At 38.2% G+C, this 18165-nt stretch overlaps 1 protein-coding gene across 1 annotated transcript in view; it reads left to right on the plus strand.

Moving 5' to 3' along the window:
• PCDH15 (protocadherin related 15) overlaps positions 1-18165 on the plus strand; it is a 1310198-nt gene that overhangs the window by 1189861 nt on the left and 102172 nt on the right. The window contains exon 28 of the mRNA XM_074958998.1: positions 17711-17838. Coding sequence (XP_074815099.1) covers positions 17711-17838 — 128 coding nt within the window. The remainder of the gene's footprint in view (positions 1-17710; positions 17839-18165) is intronic.

An 18165-nucleotide genomic window follows, 5' to 3' on the forward strand; every position in this document is an offset into this window, starting at 1 on the left:
CTCTAGGTGAAACTTCAAAGTGGAGCCAATTTTTTAATATTGTCATAAATATAAAGGGAAGGGTAAACCCCTTTAAAATCCCTCCTGGCCAGAGGAAATCTCCTCTCACCTGTAAAGGGTTAAGAACCTAAAGGTAACCTCTCTGGCACCTGACCAAAATGACCAATGAGGAGACAAGATACTTTCAAAAGCTGGGAGGAGGGAGAGAAACAAAGGGTATGTGTGTCTGTCTATATTCTGTCTTTGCCGGAGATAGACCAGGAATGAAGCCTTAGAACTTTTAGTAAGTAATCTAGCTAGGTATGTGTTAGATTATGATTTCTTTAAATGGCTGAGAAAAGAATTGTGCTGAATAGAATAACTATTTCTGTCTGTGTATCTTTTTTGTAACTTAAGGTTTTTGCCTAGAGGGGTTCTCTATGTTTTGAATCTAATTACCCTGTAAGGTATCTACCATCCTGACTTTACAGGGGGGATTTTTTTTTTATTTCTATTTACTTCTATTTCTATTAAAAGTCTTTTTGTAAGAAAACTGAATGCTTTTTCATTGTTCTCAGATCCAAGGGTTTGGGTCTGTGGTCACCTATGCAAATTGGTGAGGCTTTTTATCCAACATTTCCCTGGAAAAGGGGGGGTGCAAGTGTTGGGAGGATTATTCATTGTTCTTAAGATCCAAGGGTCTGGGTCTGTAGTCACCTAGGCAAATTGGTGAGGCTTTTTACCAAACCTTGTCCAGGAAGTGGGGTGCAAGGTTTTTGGGAAGTATTTTGGGGGGAAAGACGTGTCCAAACAGCTCTTCCCCAGTAACCAGTATTTGTTTGGTGGTGGTAGCGGCCAATCCAAGGACAAAAGGGTGGAATATTTTGTACCTTGGGGAAGTTTTGACCTAAGCTGGTAAAGATAAGCTTAGGAGGTTTTTCATGCAGGTCCCCACATCTGTACCCTAGAGTTCAGAGTGGGGGAGGAACCTTGACAAATATCAATCAGGTAAAAAAAATTAACACCAATAATATTATTTTTACTCCAAAAATATGAATCATAATCTATCCAAAGCGATATGTCTCCTACTGGAAATGCTAAATATAACTGGTAAGCAACATCCAATAATCAGTTAGCAAATTTCATGGTCCCTTTTTTTTTTTTTTAATAGCACCTATTCTGTCCACCGATTGAGAACACCTTTACAGTATGCTCTTTATTTTGGTAGGGTTTTAAGAAATATAGTTCTGAAAAATAAGAACTTTGGTAGGAACTTCTAAATGCTCATAATAATAACATTACATAAGAGAAGTTGTGTTAACTGGTAAATTTAAATGATTAAAGCTTATGATAGTTTAACTTGTCACATTCTTCTTACTTCACCACAATTAACTAAACTTAACGGGCAAAAACAATAGAATAGTTTGCTGGACTTTCCACTATTATGAGGAGGCAGGGAATGTGTGCTATGTACAGGCTCTGTTTTTCTTTATGGCTGAGAAAAACCTTTGCAAATATTTGGGATGTTCTCTTTTCTTTTCATGCTACTTTCTGAACATGTCAAAGTGATGATTTAAAGGGGCAAACATACCAAGTAATACTTGTAGTTTAATGTGGCACAGATATTTATGCCCTTGCACACACACACATTCATATGTACAATGAAAAATGTGCAAACTATGCCAGTACTAGACAGCTTCCTGTCTTAAGAGATCATCCAAAGTATATTTGAAGTGTCCTCAAAGATATTGGGCCTGATTCTCCATTGCCTGACACCTTGCATAGTCATTTAAATTGACACAAAGTGAATGCAAAGTTGAGGTACAATGCTACTAAATCAAAATGAAAGCAGTTTACATCCATTTTGCGCTGAAGTAAATAGCTATGCAAGGCATGGGGCTACAGGGAATCAGCTCACTGAGAGCAGTCCTGCTACTGCTTTGTTAGAAGACTACTTACCGGAAGGAACTGATTTATTTCAGTTCCCTAGTTACTCATAATAGGCAAGTTTCACTGTGTAATATGTTCTGCTGTCATGTCTGAAGTGAACCTTGGCTCCAGGGCATGGTCCGCTGTGGATGTGGTTATGTTATACCAATATAACAGTTATTCTGTGATTTTTATTTCTGGACTTTCCTCTTGGCTTAGAGCTGGCCTTAAAAATCCATTGTGATCCCTTGATCCTGTGACTGCTCTGCACCTGGCTAGCCCTTAGCACAGTTTAGAACACCAAGGTCTGTTATGGTAGGTGGGAATCACTGAGGTATGGGGCACCTTCCTTTTCCCCAGCCACGCCCCCTGCCCAAACCACAGGAAGGATGGTGACATAGGAGGCACTATCATGCTTCTACACTAGGAAGATCTTCCTATAGCTAGGTAAGCCAGTGATTCAGTTCACACTAGCCATAATGCAGAGGGGAAATCTAGCCTTCCATCTTTTTAGGATCAAAATTGACACTTGATCTGAAAAATCATGACAGGTAGTATTTTCTACACAAAAGTGCTGGCCTTAAAAAAAAAAAAAAAAAAAAGTTGGCAAGTGTTATAGGTTATCCTCAAGATGTGATCAAACTTACTGAAATGATTGTACATTGTTTTGTGTTTTAAGTAAACACATGTTAATTTGTTCAACTTTGTATTCATATTATAAAATTGAAATTACACATCAAACACATTTCAATGTAGAAGAATATATAAATCTTTGCCTATCTAAAGTGCTGTAATCATGGGCCAGACCGTAAGGGATCACCATTTTAAAAGGCCTTGTGAAAATAACAAAGGATATACCATTGGGTAATAACCTTGTAAATAAGAATAAATTGATGAGACAAGGTGGGTGAGGTAATATCTTTTATTGGACCGATTTCTGTTGGTGAGAGAGACAAGCTTTCGAGCTTATACAGAGCTCGTCTTCAGTTCTGGGAAGCTAACTCAAAGCTCATCATCAGAAGCAAGCTCTCCACAGATCACGACGCACCAACTCAAAGCAGCACCAGACCCTGCCAGAACAACAGATGCAAAACCAGCAGACATGTCTCCTCTGCTACAGTGATCACCACCCCCCACAATACACCTTTCAAGATCCATGGGCCTACACATGCCTATCACAACATGTGGTGTACCTCATCCAGTGTACTAAATGCCCCACTAGCAACTATGTGGGTGAAACCAGATAATCACTACACTCTAATAAAAGATAAAAACACGACATCATCTGTGGGTGAACACTTTTCACAAAGCAATTACTCTATGTCTGACCAATCAGTCTTCATCCTCAAAGGAAACCAGCACAACATCTTCAAAAGATGAGCCTGGGAGATTAAATTCATAACTTTGCTAGACACTAAAAATCATGGATTGAATAGAGACACTGGTTTTACGGCTTGTTAAAACAACCTGTAATCCACTAACAACCCCCTCCCAAGATGCTTCCCTGTTGTCCTTTCTTTTCTCCCTGTGACTGGAAGGGTGTCAATGGGTCACTTGACCTTGAATGGTCCATTGAAATAGGTGTTAGCAACTTAAGCTAAACAATCTGTTCAAATCTTGTGTTTCGCAGTGACACTTTGAGCTAGTTTCCCAGACTTGGAAAAGAGCTCTGTGCAAGCTTGAAAGCTTCTACCTCCCACCAACAGAAGATGGTCTAATAAAAGATATTACAGCTCTTCTGCCAGAAACTGTGCCCAAGGTTAATCAGACCAAGCATGTTTCTATTTACAATTAACATTGTTGCAAATAACACTCATGTATAGTTACCCGTATCTTATGCAAGAAAGTTGCTGTGATGTTGCATGAGGGCCCCTAAAATACCACAATCAGTAAAAAGAACGAGAAGTACTTGTGGCACCTTAGAGACTAACAAATTTATTTGGGCATAAGCTTTCGTGGGCTAAAACCCACTTCATCAGATTCATGGAGTGGAAAATACAGTAGGAAGATAGATATAGTATATATATCTATATACTATATAAGGCAACCCCCATCTTTTCATGCTCTCTGAATACATATATTCAGAGAACATGAAAAGATGGGGGTTGCCTTAGCAACTCTAATGAGACAAATCGATTACAATGGGCTATTATCACCAGAGGAAAAATCACTTTTATAGTGGTAATCAGGATGTCCCATTTCAAACAGTTGACAAGAAGGTGTGAGTACCAGTAGGGGGAAAATTAGCATGGGGAAACAGTTTTTAGTTTGTGTAATGACCCATCCACTCCCGGTCTTTATTCAGGCCTAATTTGATGGTGTCCAGTTTGCAAATTAATTCCAGTTCTGCAGTTTCTCATTGGAGTCTGTTTTTGAAGTCTTTTTGTTGAAGAATTGCCACTTTTAGGTCTGTAGTTGAGTGTCCAGGGAGGTTGAAGTGTTCTCCATCTGGGTTTTGAATGTTATAATTCTTAACATCTGATTTGTGTCCATTCATTCTTTTGCATAGAGACTGTCCAGTTTGACCAATGTACATGGCAGAGGGGCATTGCTGGCACATGATGGCAAATATCACATTGGTAGATGTGCAAGTGAACAAGCCCCTGATGGTGTGGCTGATGTGATTAGGTCCTATGATGGTGTCCCTTGAATAGATATGTAGACAGAGTTGGCAACCTTCCTACTGTATTTTCCACTCCATGCATCTGATGAAGTGGGTTTTAGCCCATGAAAGTCGATGCCCAAATAAATTTGTTACTCTCTAAGGTGCCACAAGTACTCCTAGTTCTTTTTGCTGATACAGACTAACACGGCTACCACTCTGAAAACAATCAGTAAGTAACTTATGACACTCGGGTCTGAGGCTTTTGGTACCACTCACTGCAGGTTATAATTCTGTTGCTTTTTTTTAAAAATGCTTGATTATTTCCGCCCCCCACCCGACAATAAAAACCCCACCAAAACATGGAAGTGGGTGGAAAAGGGCATAGGTTCAGCATAGAGTTCAAAGAATCCTATAAAAAGAGGTAAAACTGTTTTATATTTAAACTGAGTTGTATTCCAACGTGTATGTAATAATTTAGCATAAGAAATCCCTACTGTGTAAAACACCTTTAACCTGATTTTATTGCACTCAGATCAACTTGGAATTTATGTAATACACGTTTGAATCAAAATGCATTCTATGCTAGGGCTGTTGCTAGTTAGATCTACAGAAATGAATGATTCTACATTTAGCAGTGTCATATAACGTATGAAAATTACAGTGTATAGCTACTAGGAAAGCCTTTACAAATATTAATTGATACAGTGTGTACCAGAAGATTAGCTTTATGGATACTAAAATGGAAGATACAAAGAATTCAACAAAAATAACTAGTAAATAGTGTTTCAGAGTAGCAGCCGTGTTAGTCTGTATCCGCAAAAAGAAAAGGAGTACTTGTTGCTGTAGCTCACGAAAACTTATGCTCAAATAAATTTGTTAGTCTCTAAGATGCCACAAGTACTCCTTTTTTTTAGTAAATAGTGGTCACCCAGGCTCAGTCCTTCACTTCTGAGCACTAATACATGTTGCATCAATCTCCAGCACCCTCTCTGGCTTATGCTGCGAGCAGTAGTGACTGATTCTGGAAGAAGCCTGGTCAGTCCCTGAATGTAGGATTGTTGCAGTGAGGAGCCTTTCTGAGGGAGAAACAAGAATAGAAGATTTATTTGAAGCCTATGAAATAGATCTTTTCCCCCATTCCAAAGTTTGTGTATTTCAAGTCATTTTCATATCAAGAGATTCCAGTGTATAGCCACTAGGAAAGCCTGAGGGGAAGAATTTGAAAGTGAAGCACATATTGATTATCATGGAAGCCTCGTCTTCCTTAAATAATCATCCTATAAGTACAGATTTGTTAACAATTTTGTATATACATTTTAAATAATATCAAATTATATTGACAGTAGAAGAAAATACATGCCATTAGGAGTGGTAATGAGCCCAAGTGATTGCCTCTTGCCTGGTGGAGCTAAAGAAGGAGGCAGGTGGCTACCAGGACCTGAGCCACCCAACTCCAATGGGGCTTCCTTTCCCTTGGGGGAGGCTGAGTTGGGGGCAAGGTTGGCTCCCTATGCCACTGGGGAAGGGAAGCCCCAGGGCCATGATTCCTGGTGCTGAACATCTCAGGCCTTGGTTACTTGGATGGTGTGGGGACTGGTGGGCCCCTCAGCAGCTGCAGCCAGACTCAGGACCTCAGGGACTGGGCCATGCCTGTCGCCAGCACACTGCTGGGCTTCTAGCTACTGCTTCAGCCTCTGCTGTCTCTGGCTATGGGGGGTTGGGTTCTCCCTCCTTGTTGCACCTCTGCTTTAAATTGTTCTACCAAATATTCAGAAACACTGCTGTAGATTTCCAAACGAAGTACAGAGACAATTTGATAATTACGTGTAACAATTTCTGTTTATATTGAAGGCGCTCCCCTTATCAAACTTATCTCAGACTCAACAGGAAAACCCAGGAATATTTTTGCCACCAAATAGTTTCTGCATTGCAATAAGTTTTCTAAACCCAAAGTCTTTCAGACTCAATCAACATTGTACTGGTGACTTTTCCTGGGAATTGTAAAATTTTAAAATGAGCCTGAAAAGCTCTGAATTCCTTAAAGTAACTTGAATTTTCTCTTCCCTCCCCCCCCCCCATTATATTAAGGAACTGTGTGATTTTTTCCAAGCCTTTATAGTTTAATGTATTTAATAATGTTATTTCTCCTGCTAACATGATTGTTCTTTGGCTGTGGATAATATAGGAGAATAGTATGCACATTGAAAATGTGATGTTTAACTGACCCTCTTGGTGAACTGGTCTGCACTTCCATGATCTTTGGTTCTGACCTAAAAAAGCTCTGTTCTTCAAGACGTAGTAGGGCAGTGCAGATATCGCAGCCTCTTATCAAAAAAACAGAGTGAAAGTTAAACTCAAAGTGAAGTTTGCAGAAGTGTACTAAATAGGGTAATAACTTTTTTAAGGCTGCTGAACTAAGCTTCAGTTTGTAGCATGGCATTTCCAAAGGGTCATGCAGACAAAACAGGGCTGGCATACAGTGAAAAGTAATTAAACACTACAGTGTCCATCCATCTGGGAAATGATTAACACAGCTAGAATAGGGCATGATTTTTTTTCTACTTCTGATTATTGAAAAAAAGAAACCCCAGAAGGGAGAAATATTGAAGCAAATTGAATCCATTGTGCTTAATCAATCTGTGATGAATCATTTCATCATATAATATTGTACTGAATCTCAATAAAATATTACGCAACAGTGAAAGTATCACACAGTCTATTTAAACTGTTAAACCTGAGATATATATGGGAAATTTTAGGTGCCATTAGCTTTGAATATTAGCATGGCCATGCAATGATACATTAACTTAGGGCACAAGTAATAAATCTAATAGAAACTAATTCCATTACAACTAAGCAAAATAAATACATATTTTTTAAAAATCTTGTAACAATCTTATATAGAAAGGATGGTCTAATGTCACTTAAATTACTTAATCTTGTGCCTCAGGTCCCCATCTATAAAATGAGGATAATACTTCCTTAACTTACAGGGTGTTGGGAGGAGAAAATCCACTAATGATTGTGAAGTGCTCAGATACTACAATGATCAGGGCCATAAAAGTAGATAGAAGGAATAAGAAGCTTCCCCCAGAGGTGATTATGAATGGGCAGAGTCCCTACCTTGTGCACTCAACACATTATACAAAAATACTGAGTTAATGCCCAAAACTACCTTTCTTCCTGGGTCTTAAAGTTATGTTTGTACCTGCACCACTGATCGATTGGAAAAGATCAAACCCCAGTATCTAATCCATTGTCACCATGTTTGACATATGTTCCAAATTGTATTGGTATATCTAAACCATACACAACATTTTTTCAAGAGTATTTTCCCCCTTCATCTTAGCTAAAATATACACGGCTGAATTTCAAGCAGTAATTATTTTTCACCACTCTAGGAACACATTCCTTCTTGGGTTACAATTCTGGCTTTTGGAAACTCTCACTGACTTAACTGGAGCCAGGATTTTCACCTCTCATGTTTGTTTTCTTTTCCGGAATTCCTTTTTCGCTGCTCACCCATTTCCTTTGTAGTACTCACAGGATAACAATTGCAGTATATTCTTTAGGCCATAGTTTCTTTGTAATCTTTGTTTAAAATATTGGCTAATTTGTGGGTTAACTAACTTACTGAGCTGACATTGTTCCTGCACATCTATGTATTGCATTTGTGTTTTTCCCCAAACTCCATTCTGTACAAGTGATATCATGAGGTTGGATTGCATGAAGTCATATTAACAGAGAGCTTTATATAGTTTCTCACAGTCCATCTCTGCAGCTAGCAAATGATGCAGCAGTAATGTTACTCTAGCTGTGGTTTTACTTTTTGCAACGTCCCAAAACCCTATCACACTGACTCAAAACCATTCTCAACTTTACCAGTCTCTACACTTGAGGTCCCCTTGGTTCCATTAAGAATGATCTGTAATGTACACATACCTAAGTCCATGTTGTCATTTGCTGAAGGATTTTTATGATCATTGTCTTCCTTTCTTCTGTTTCCTTTGTAATTTACAGGTGAGTTTTTCCCCAGGGGACACTGTGTGTCCCTGGAGCACTAGCTCTTCTACCTATGTTATATTTACTTCGACATCTGCTCCAGTTTAAGAATCAGTCCTCATTTTTGATAGAGAAATCTTCACTTGCATAGTTATTTTTCACAAGAGTCTGTCCTTTTTTGCAAAGGTAACACATAGGCAACATGTCATTTAATTAGGTATAATATGCACCCTCATGTAGCATACACAGTAAAAATTCAGTAACTGACCCTCTTGTGCACTATTTACCATGGTATTCTATAGAGAAAGCATTGTATAATGTCACAGAATTTTAGAAATGGTAAATGAAAATGCCAATTAGATTATGTAGTCCGTCCTCTGACAAATGCAATATTGTTCTCTGTGGTATATTTTCCAATATTTTGAATAGCCTAGCCATAAAAACAAATAAAGAAGAGGGTAGGGACGCCACCACCCAAAATCCTTTGTAGAAAGGTCACAGATAATAAATGTGTGGGACAATAGGTTCTTTTTAAAATAAAGACCACTACAAGTATGTACGTGTGCGTGCACGTGTTAGAGAGAGAGAGAGAGAGAGAGAGAGAAAGAAAATGTGTGTAAAAAATTTATAATACATACCATATGATATAGTTGTTGCATTCCATTCTTGATGGATAGGTAACTGTAGTGGAAAGTGCTGGATAGATAAATAATGTAGTGGATAGATACTTTCAGTACATGCTAAAAATATCAAGGTAATCATGCACCAATAAGTTACATACTTCCCTGTAATGGAGAGTCCTTGACGTCTAAATTTGATTTCTATACTTACCTGTTGTATATCTTTCTATTTTCTGGTCATCGTGTTCTTTCTTGATGAGTTTTAATTAGATTATATGCTACTCTAGAGTTCCAGGGCATTGAATTGATGAACCACTGTGGAACTAGATGACACTGAAATGATGAACCACTGTGGAGATAGGTGACTTTGAATGAACCATTCTGTGACATGGAATTAATGTACCATTCAGATTTTAGATGATGCTGAATTGATGTAAGTTCCCTTGTTAGATACCACGAAATTGATGAACCATTTTGGAGTTTGGTGACAGTGAATTGATGAGCCACTCTGAAGCCAGAATGGCACAGGAAGAATGAACCATCCTGGAGTTAGATAACACTAAATTGATGAACTGTTCTGCCATTAAATGATACTGGATTTTGAAAAATTCAGAAGTCAAATACTGAGTTCTCAACTGTGTGGTAATCTAGTTGTTGATTGAACTAGACACAACAAGAGTGTGAATTTACATCACATCATTAGACAAAAATTAAAATGTAAACATAACTAAACATGTAAACATTACTAAAATTTGCCCATAGAGTGAGTGGCACAAATTGATGGCCTAATAATCTTCAAACAAACAAACAAAAACCAGCAATAAACTAATGAGGAAAGAAAATGATATATTGCTTTGGAGTAAGATAACATTATAAACAGTGAGTTAAATTGAGTTATTGTAAAAATATTACGTTAATTAATGTAAAATTCTTCTCTTGGGTTCAGTTCAATTGCAGTAACTCCTATAACTATAAGAGTCCAATGACATATTTCACATGATATTGCACATTTCAAATTAGAAGTCATTATAGTGTCAGATGACAGTGAATTTGAAAGCTTAGAGATGTGAGGCTGAGGAGTCAGCAGATTGAGATGTTGAATCATGGATGATTTGAAGTTTTATTTACTTAGATTGTAATCTCTTTGGGGCAGGGTCTTTTTATTATGTGTTTGTACAATGTTTAGCATAGTGGAACCCTGATTCATGACTCGGGCCACTGCAGTACAAATAAATAAGAACAATTATTAGCTTCCTTATGGAGTCCTGTGAATTCTCCCTTATTGTTAGACAGGGACAGAAAAAGATGATGATGAGATACAGAAAGAAGAGGCATATATGGACAACTAGAGAGGGGAATAAAAAAGAGAGATTGCTGTGTAAGGATGGAAGACCAAAGAAAAATTGAGAGAATTAAGGAGATGAAGGAGAGAGGGGTGATATATCTCCAAATTAAACTGTCCCAGTTTTAAAAATCAAAGTATTTGTATGTCTGTCTCTTCCCCAATATGTGCTTAATCGATCCTCTACTGAGGAAACACTGGTATGTCACTTTGCTAAGGAGAGGCTAACAACAGAGCCAGAACTTATGGCTTCACCTTATGATAGCATTTAATGCTATGGATTACAAGGACATTATGAATTCCATAGAGTACAAAGGTAGACTGAGGGATTAGTCTAATTTCTTCCAGTATTCACAGTTTCTAGCATTTGACATTAGGATTGTTTTTTTTTCCAACTCAGTTCACATGACCCCTCGAGTCATGCTGAAGATCTGCTTACTGTACAGCTCCTGACAATAGATGTCATTCTTTATCTTATCTTGAGCTATCACTACTGTACATGTGGTGCCCAAGTTTAACAGTCCTCTGTGGCTGATTCAGCGGAGGTAGCCTTAAGGCTGTTCTGGTGTCTATCTTAAAATGGTCATGGATGCAAACAGATGGTTTAAAAATAAAACCTTCATGGACAGAGGTGTTACAGTTGGCAGACAATGCCTAGTGGAAGTTTCATCCTCGTTAAACGTTATGTTTGATATGTCTGATTGCTCCTGTTTTGTCAGCTGTTGACAACTACCTAAGTTATTTTTAGCTGTCGGTTGGTCTTATACAGAATGTAGTCTAACATATTTTAGAAGTTCTTATCACTTCAAAAAGCAATACTATGCCAATGTCCTCAGCTACTAAAATGATGAGTATGATGCAGATACCAGATTAATAGTATGGGTGGATCTTCCCATCAAAAGTCAGGGAAATTTTATGGAGTTAGTATAATCTTTTCATATGGGCCTTTTGGGGTATTCTGAGAGACTGTTATGCAAAGACAGCCACTCAGACTTTTAAACATGTTTTAAAAATTCTGTTTAATCACTCCATTCCATTATAATGTATTTAAAGGGAAAAAATATGTATCTGACATATCATGATCTCTCACTTTTAGGTGTGTATCGTTGTGTCCGAATGACAACTGCCTTTTACCATACATTTTGCCAACATCTACATGTCTTTCTGCAGAGTTTCTTTATTCCATAAACTAGAAGCATTAATCATGCCCTTCTAAACTGTCACATTTCGCAGTGGGAAAGGAGAAGTGTGCACAACTGTAATTCTTTTCTCTTGCATTATATATTTCCAGTTTGATGGGGTTTTTGACAAAACACATATTATAAATAAATGTACTCTAGCAGAGTTTACCTTTTCCTTGTTTTGGAGGGACTATAATCAAAGGACTTTCTATATTGAAAAGAAGTACTTGCTTTTTCAAACAATAAAGTGACAGTACACAGGTACCTAAGACTGCTCCAGGATAATTGAGAATTTAGAAATCCGTGCAGGTGAGGGAGGAGGGAGGTAAGTATGGCTCCAAATCATCCTCTTTGAGCTGTTTGGAGGCTGAACCAGCCTCCATCAAGCTTTTACTTGCCTCCCAGGAAGAATCACTGCACTTTAGCATGCTCTGGCTGGCTATTCTACTACACACATTGTGGGGGAGGAGGAAACTTCTTAATTAGAACTGGTTATGCCAAATTTATGCCATCCAGTGATTCACCTACATCGAGGGAATTTCCAGTTGTCTCTTAGAACAGCTTTCTAGATCCTTTTCGAGCAACTCCAAGGAATGGAATGGGGCTGAAGATCTGGCCCAGAAGCTTGATACTGAGATTGCTTTTTCTGAGCCAAAGCTATATGAATTGTGTCTTATATTTGGCACTTTTGAATTGAAAATGAATTATGAGCCACTGCTCTCATGTTGCATGAACAGTCACAGTTATATGTTGTTTGCCCTCCCAGAAATTATCTCTTTCTCAGTCCTTTGTCTCCTCCCATTTTGTGCAACAGCTCTTTGCAGTACACCTCACTGACAGAGGACATCTTTGTTCCTATATTTAAGACTGAGTGTGGGGTTAGGTTCCAAAAGCTCCCATTGTCACCAGAGAGGCTGAAGGACCTTGATGTCTTTTGAGACAATCTGTGTGAAAACCCAACAATCCACTATTTTTCTTTAAAATGAGATTATTAAAAATAAAGAGAAACTCAGATTAAAAGAAATTGGTTGGATAACGTATCTCCTCTGAATACTTAGCCAAAGCCCAGATAGGTAGGTTCCTCTTAACTTAATTGCCTTGAAGACAGGAAACTATCAGTTGAAAACAATTTCCTTCTCTGATTTTCCCTTGATCAGTGTGGCAACTTTATGCTGTTTTGTCCAGAGACCAATGTTTCCCTCCCTTAACTGACATGCTTATTAAGTCCTTTGATCCAGGGCAGTATCCCTCCATTTTCCAAAACAGTTCTCTGAAGGTAAACACAGAACTCGGGCTGGGAAGCACACAAGATCTTTTATAGGGGAGAAGGCAAAACGCCACATTTATTGAGAATACAGCAGTTAGCATATGCTTTTCAGTCACACACACACACACCATGCACACAGTCCCGCCAGTCGATGTTTATAGTTACCAGTCCAGAGTCTGGATCAATCTAATGGCCAGCCAGATTGGTGGCAGAGGGGAGCCAGGCTCTGTCGGTCATGATCCGATGCTCCTGGAGTAGTGGCAAGACGAACCCAAAGTCCCATGGCAAAGCAACCCTGTTCTTATAGTCTTTTTTCTCCATTGAAGTCTATGGATTTTGCTGTGTCAGTCTGTGACTGGTTACTCCTTAATCGGTGTTATCTTCTGATGTTAACATTCCAAAGCACCTCTGAGAGGGCCATCCTGTCCTTTTGATTTCATCAATTGTCTTCTCTTTAGGGGTGCCAGCCTCCACCTCAGGGTCGTCAATCTGCCTTCCCTCAGTCTTGGATGCGCATTGATGGTTCTCTGGCATTGATAAGTCTGTTAAATTTATTCATTTCTTCACTCCTGCTCCCTTGACCATCTGGCTCCGACAATGACCTTCACAACTTTTCTTTTCCTGATGCATGCACTGCTCATTCACACAAACAGTCTTTTACAGAGACCTTCAAAAGTATACAGACAGCAGTGTTTTATATTGAGCAAAAGACATTGTAAATTAAGCCTTGCTAAATCTTATAATCAGAACATTTCACACTGTGGCTTGGGCCTTCAGCATTCCTCTAATCTAATTAACATAGACACAATACAGGATCCTGTCTCTTACTAACTAAACCTTAAAACAAAGAACTAAACGGGCCCAATTTGTAATACATATGGGAATCAGAATCCCATAGTCCCAGAGGGTCATTCCTTTCTGCTATTCAAAAAGGGTGGCTGGCAGGATGAAATCAAATCATACATTAATTCTCATAGTACAATTATAAAATCTTGCTCGTACAGGTTCACTGAGGAGAAAATGGCCCTTTAGCAGTGATTAATAGCTATCCTTCAGATTCCTCACTGCTACTTAACTGTACTCAAGTATAGCCCTCCACAGATCCTTTTGTCTAACTGACACAGTTTATCCAGGTCTCCCTTTAAAACCTTCTGTCTCAATTTCCCCATCCTATGAAATAAATAAGTAGTTAGACTCTATTCACGTGTTATCTCATTCAGAGTAAGCACTTCAGTTTTAATTATATGGAAAAGTGGATTCCAAACCTAGAATCATTAAGAATAAAGTTATTACTGAGGCATTACACCTAGTGGAGCATGAAACATTTGCTTTCAAAAGAGGGCAGTAAATATTGTACCTTTATAAGCATTTTAACTGCAAGAGTATATTCTGGTTTGTGTATTATATTCTAGTACATATTATACTATGGACCAGACAGTACTTGGTTCTTCACTGGTGTGCAAGAGCAGAGAGGCAACAAAGTGCCTTCCCCCTGCCTTTTGTCCCTATGCAAACATCAGACACAATCCCATTCTTTGTGCTTTCTGAGGACAGGAAGTATCTGATGCTGTAATTAGACTAACCATAGAGGGAAGGGCTATGGTGGGGCCATGGCCCCACTTCCCTTTACACCAGCCCCTCCTCCCCTGCACCCTCTGCGCGTGCACGCACACACACACACAGCTGAGGTTCTGCAGGAGGAAAATGCACACCATGCATTCTAATAATAAGAGTCTATGAATTCTCACCTCCAGTGCAGGCTATTGCTGAACAGCCACAGTATAGATCTGTGTGCAGTGAATACTACTGATGAAGAATTTTAATGTGTGCTGCTTTAGGCTGTCTCTATTTTAGGACAAAGGAATGTGTGTAGTTTGGTTGGTAGTCCTTTTGTTGCACTCAGCTGCAGATTGAAAGCTGATAAAAAGGAAGAGTTAAATAATAAGCAATTCACAGATGCTGTGTTTTCCTAAGTCTGTCAGAGCCAATGAAATATAAGCTGTGCATAAAAATGAGGCAATGAGCTGCAATGAAGGTGTTAGTGAAATTAAACGTGAGTGAAGCGTAAAGCTGCAGCAACAGTATATATGTAAATAATATTTAATTATTGAAGAACGTTAGGGTTCTAAATAGCTGGAATTGGTAGACACACTAATAATAGCCGTTTGCTTTTATATAGTGGCCTTTATATGAAGTTTTCAGAGCACTTTACTGATGTTGAATACATCAACATTCATGCTGTGCAGAGAACTAAAAAAAAAAAGAGTTTTCTAGCAAAATACAGACCAAACTTTTCCAAATCATGGTTTGGTTTATATGTCTGTCAATGGCAAGCATTAGGGAAAAGATTGTTCATTTGCATTACAAATAACTCATATAGGTTACAGTGCTGCAGTATTACTAGCAATGAGCTTGACACAATTAGAGTTTTCCCTACAGCAGTAGTCTACCAATGCCAGCCATTGATTTAACTGTTTATACTCAGTAGGTCAAGGTCCCTTACGCACATTAACTGTAATCTTGCTTAAATCTTTCTTCCCTGAGGGGGAACTGCAATGAAGACACTGCCTGAGAATCTCATTATTCTTGACAGGGCTGCAGTTTCTGAGTAAACTACAGTGGGTAATACTAAAAACCAAGTATGCTGTCAGTGTAACGAGGTATATTTTTATCCTTTATAGAAGGCTGATACTGGCCCTTCATTTGTAATTTGATGTAATAAATAATGCAATAGTCAAAACAGGAAACAGTCTAATAAAATGTAGATTTGGATCAGATACCGTCCATTGTTGTATGCCGTGCTGTTGTAGCCATGTTAGTCCCAGGATATTAGAGAGACACGGTGGGTGACGTAATGTCTTTTATTGACAGGTTTCAGAGTAGCAGCCGTGTTAGTCTGTATTCACAAAAAGAAAAGGAGTACTTGTGGCACCTTAGAGACTAACAAATTTATTTGAGCATAAGCTTTCGTGAGCTACAGCTCACTACATCGGATGTCTTTTATTGTCTCTCTCACCAACAGAAGTTGGCCAGGTAAAATATATTACCTCACCCACCTTCTCTGTTTAGACACTGTTCCTACATTTAACAAAGTTACCTGTCAAAGTATAGCTCCTTTTTTTATACATTGAAGGGTGATAGCTTGTTATGAAACAATTTTCCCATGGAATGACAGCACCTACAGCTTGTTCATTTTTATCTGTACAGATCAATGTGGAAAGGGAATAACTGATTATTCTGTTGCTGGAATGCCATTTCCTCATACATTTTAAATCTGCTGTACTTTGAACATTTTTCTTTGACTTCAGTTGTTTTTATGAAGTCGTCATGTTTTCTAATGTCTAGGCCTTCAGTTAAACATATCTCCGGTGTCTTTGCCAAAGCAGGAAGTGGTCTATTATCTATTAAAGACACACTACTGCACTCTTTTCAATATGCCTTGTCAATCTGGTTTAAACACAATGGCAACGGCTACGAGGTAAGCATGTTGCACAACACTCAAAATAACCACTGATTACTACCAAGTAGGAGAACCAACTTGAAATGAAGTGATTTGTCAATGGAAAATGAAGTCTTTCTCAACAAACTGGTTATCAGCATTTTCAACAGTGATTCCTTTCTGGAGTATGGAAAGAGACAAAATTACATTTGTGTAGATCACTGCACAAGTTAATCTTTGCTCCAGATGGGATGGTACATTTTGCCAGAAGATTTTCATTTTTCTTGTGAAGAAAGGAGATTATTTGTAGTCATTATTGTTCATTGAGGTAACTGAGATTAGTTTGAAAAAACATAATTTAAGGGTTAATCTTGCCCTCAGATGTGCCAGAAGGGAGCATAGGGACCCTGTTCACCATGTAAGCAGCCAGGTGGACTACATCCTTGATGCACAAGTATGCACTTGTGCACTCACTCACCTAACACAATAAATGAAATAGGCATTGAGAATTCTTAGCAACTTGCAGGAGCAAGTCCATCAGCTGTATATTCTGTATGTCAGCAAGCAGGTGTATCAGAGGATGTATAAAGAGCACCCCACAGTATATTGCGTTGGCCTGCAATGTAGAATGCTGCTATGAGCTGGCAGAATTCCTTGTATAGAAAATGCTCCTGCCAGCGCTGTTGCACATACTCCTTGTGCTGGTTTGCTGGTCCGACATCAGAATTCAGTAATAAGTGTTTAATTATTTACTAATAATTAAAATTGTAAAAGAAAGTTGTGTGCAAATTAGAAAAACAGTTGATATTTATAATCAAGGCTTGACTACTAGTGTACATAATATATTTTTGCTAAACCTCAACAAATGTGTTTATTATTCCTTTAACATACAACTACTGTGTAATGTATATTTTATCACTGTTAAAGGGAAAATGTGAATATTGATAAGGGAGCAAATTTCAGCTCCAAGCTTCCAAGAGTATATCATAAGTAGTGATAAAATACTGATGTTTAAAATAATGTAAAATACCATAACTGTATCTTTTTTAAATGTATGTAATGGCCCTGATTTATGTCCAAATTGTGCTTCTCTTACTCCCTACTTTCAGTGTTAATTTAGTTGGAGTAAGAGGAGGATCTGGCCATTAAAAATTTACCTTTTAACATGCAAGAATAACATAAAAAACGTAACTGTGCAATTATCTTACCTAGGGGGGTTTGTTTGTTTTTACAATTTTATCAGTGTATTTGTTTTGGTTGATCTATTCTTTAATGGTAGAGCATGAGCCATTCAACATTTATTCTCAAAAGACCCACATGTATTTCTTCTTCTTTTTTTTAAAAAGGTAACACAGCCAAGGTGTTTATTGAAGTGCAGGATGAAAATGACCATGCTCCTGTTTTTACCAAAAAACTCTACATTGGAGGAGTGTCTGAAGATGCTAAAATGTTTTCTTCTGTGCTGAAAGTTAAGGTGGGAGTCAAGCTATTTAAGTACAGTTCACAGGCTAAGGAAAAGTATATACTCACTGGATTGAATTTCCACAGGAGGTTACAGTAGATGCATCTGCAAACTATTTGAGCTCCTGCTACATTAACAAAAATTCACACTTGACTTGTGCACATAAACAAGTAAAGTAGGTGCAGATTGGCTGATTATCTGTCTAAAACCCTGTTCATGCATAGAAATTTGGAGTTTTGCAAGTATATTGGCCCAATAATCCAATATTTCCTGAAGCAAAACTCCTTTTGAGGTCAATAGCGTTTTGCCTAAGTAAGGATACAGGATTAGTTTCTTTGT

This window comes from Natator depressus, chromosome 7, assembly GCF_965152275.1.
Source record: "Natator depressus isolate rNatDep1 chromosome 7, rNatDep2.hap1, whole genome shotgun sequence".
Taxonomy (NCBI): domain Eukaryota; kingdom Metazoa; phylum Chordata; order Testudines; family Cheloniidae; genus Natator; species Natator depressus.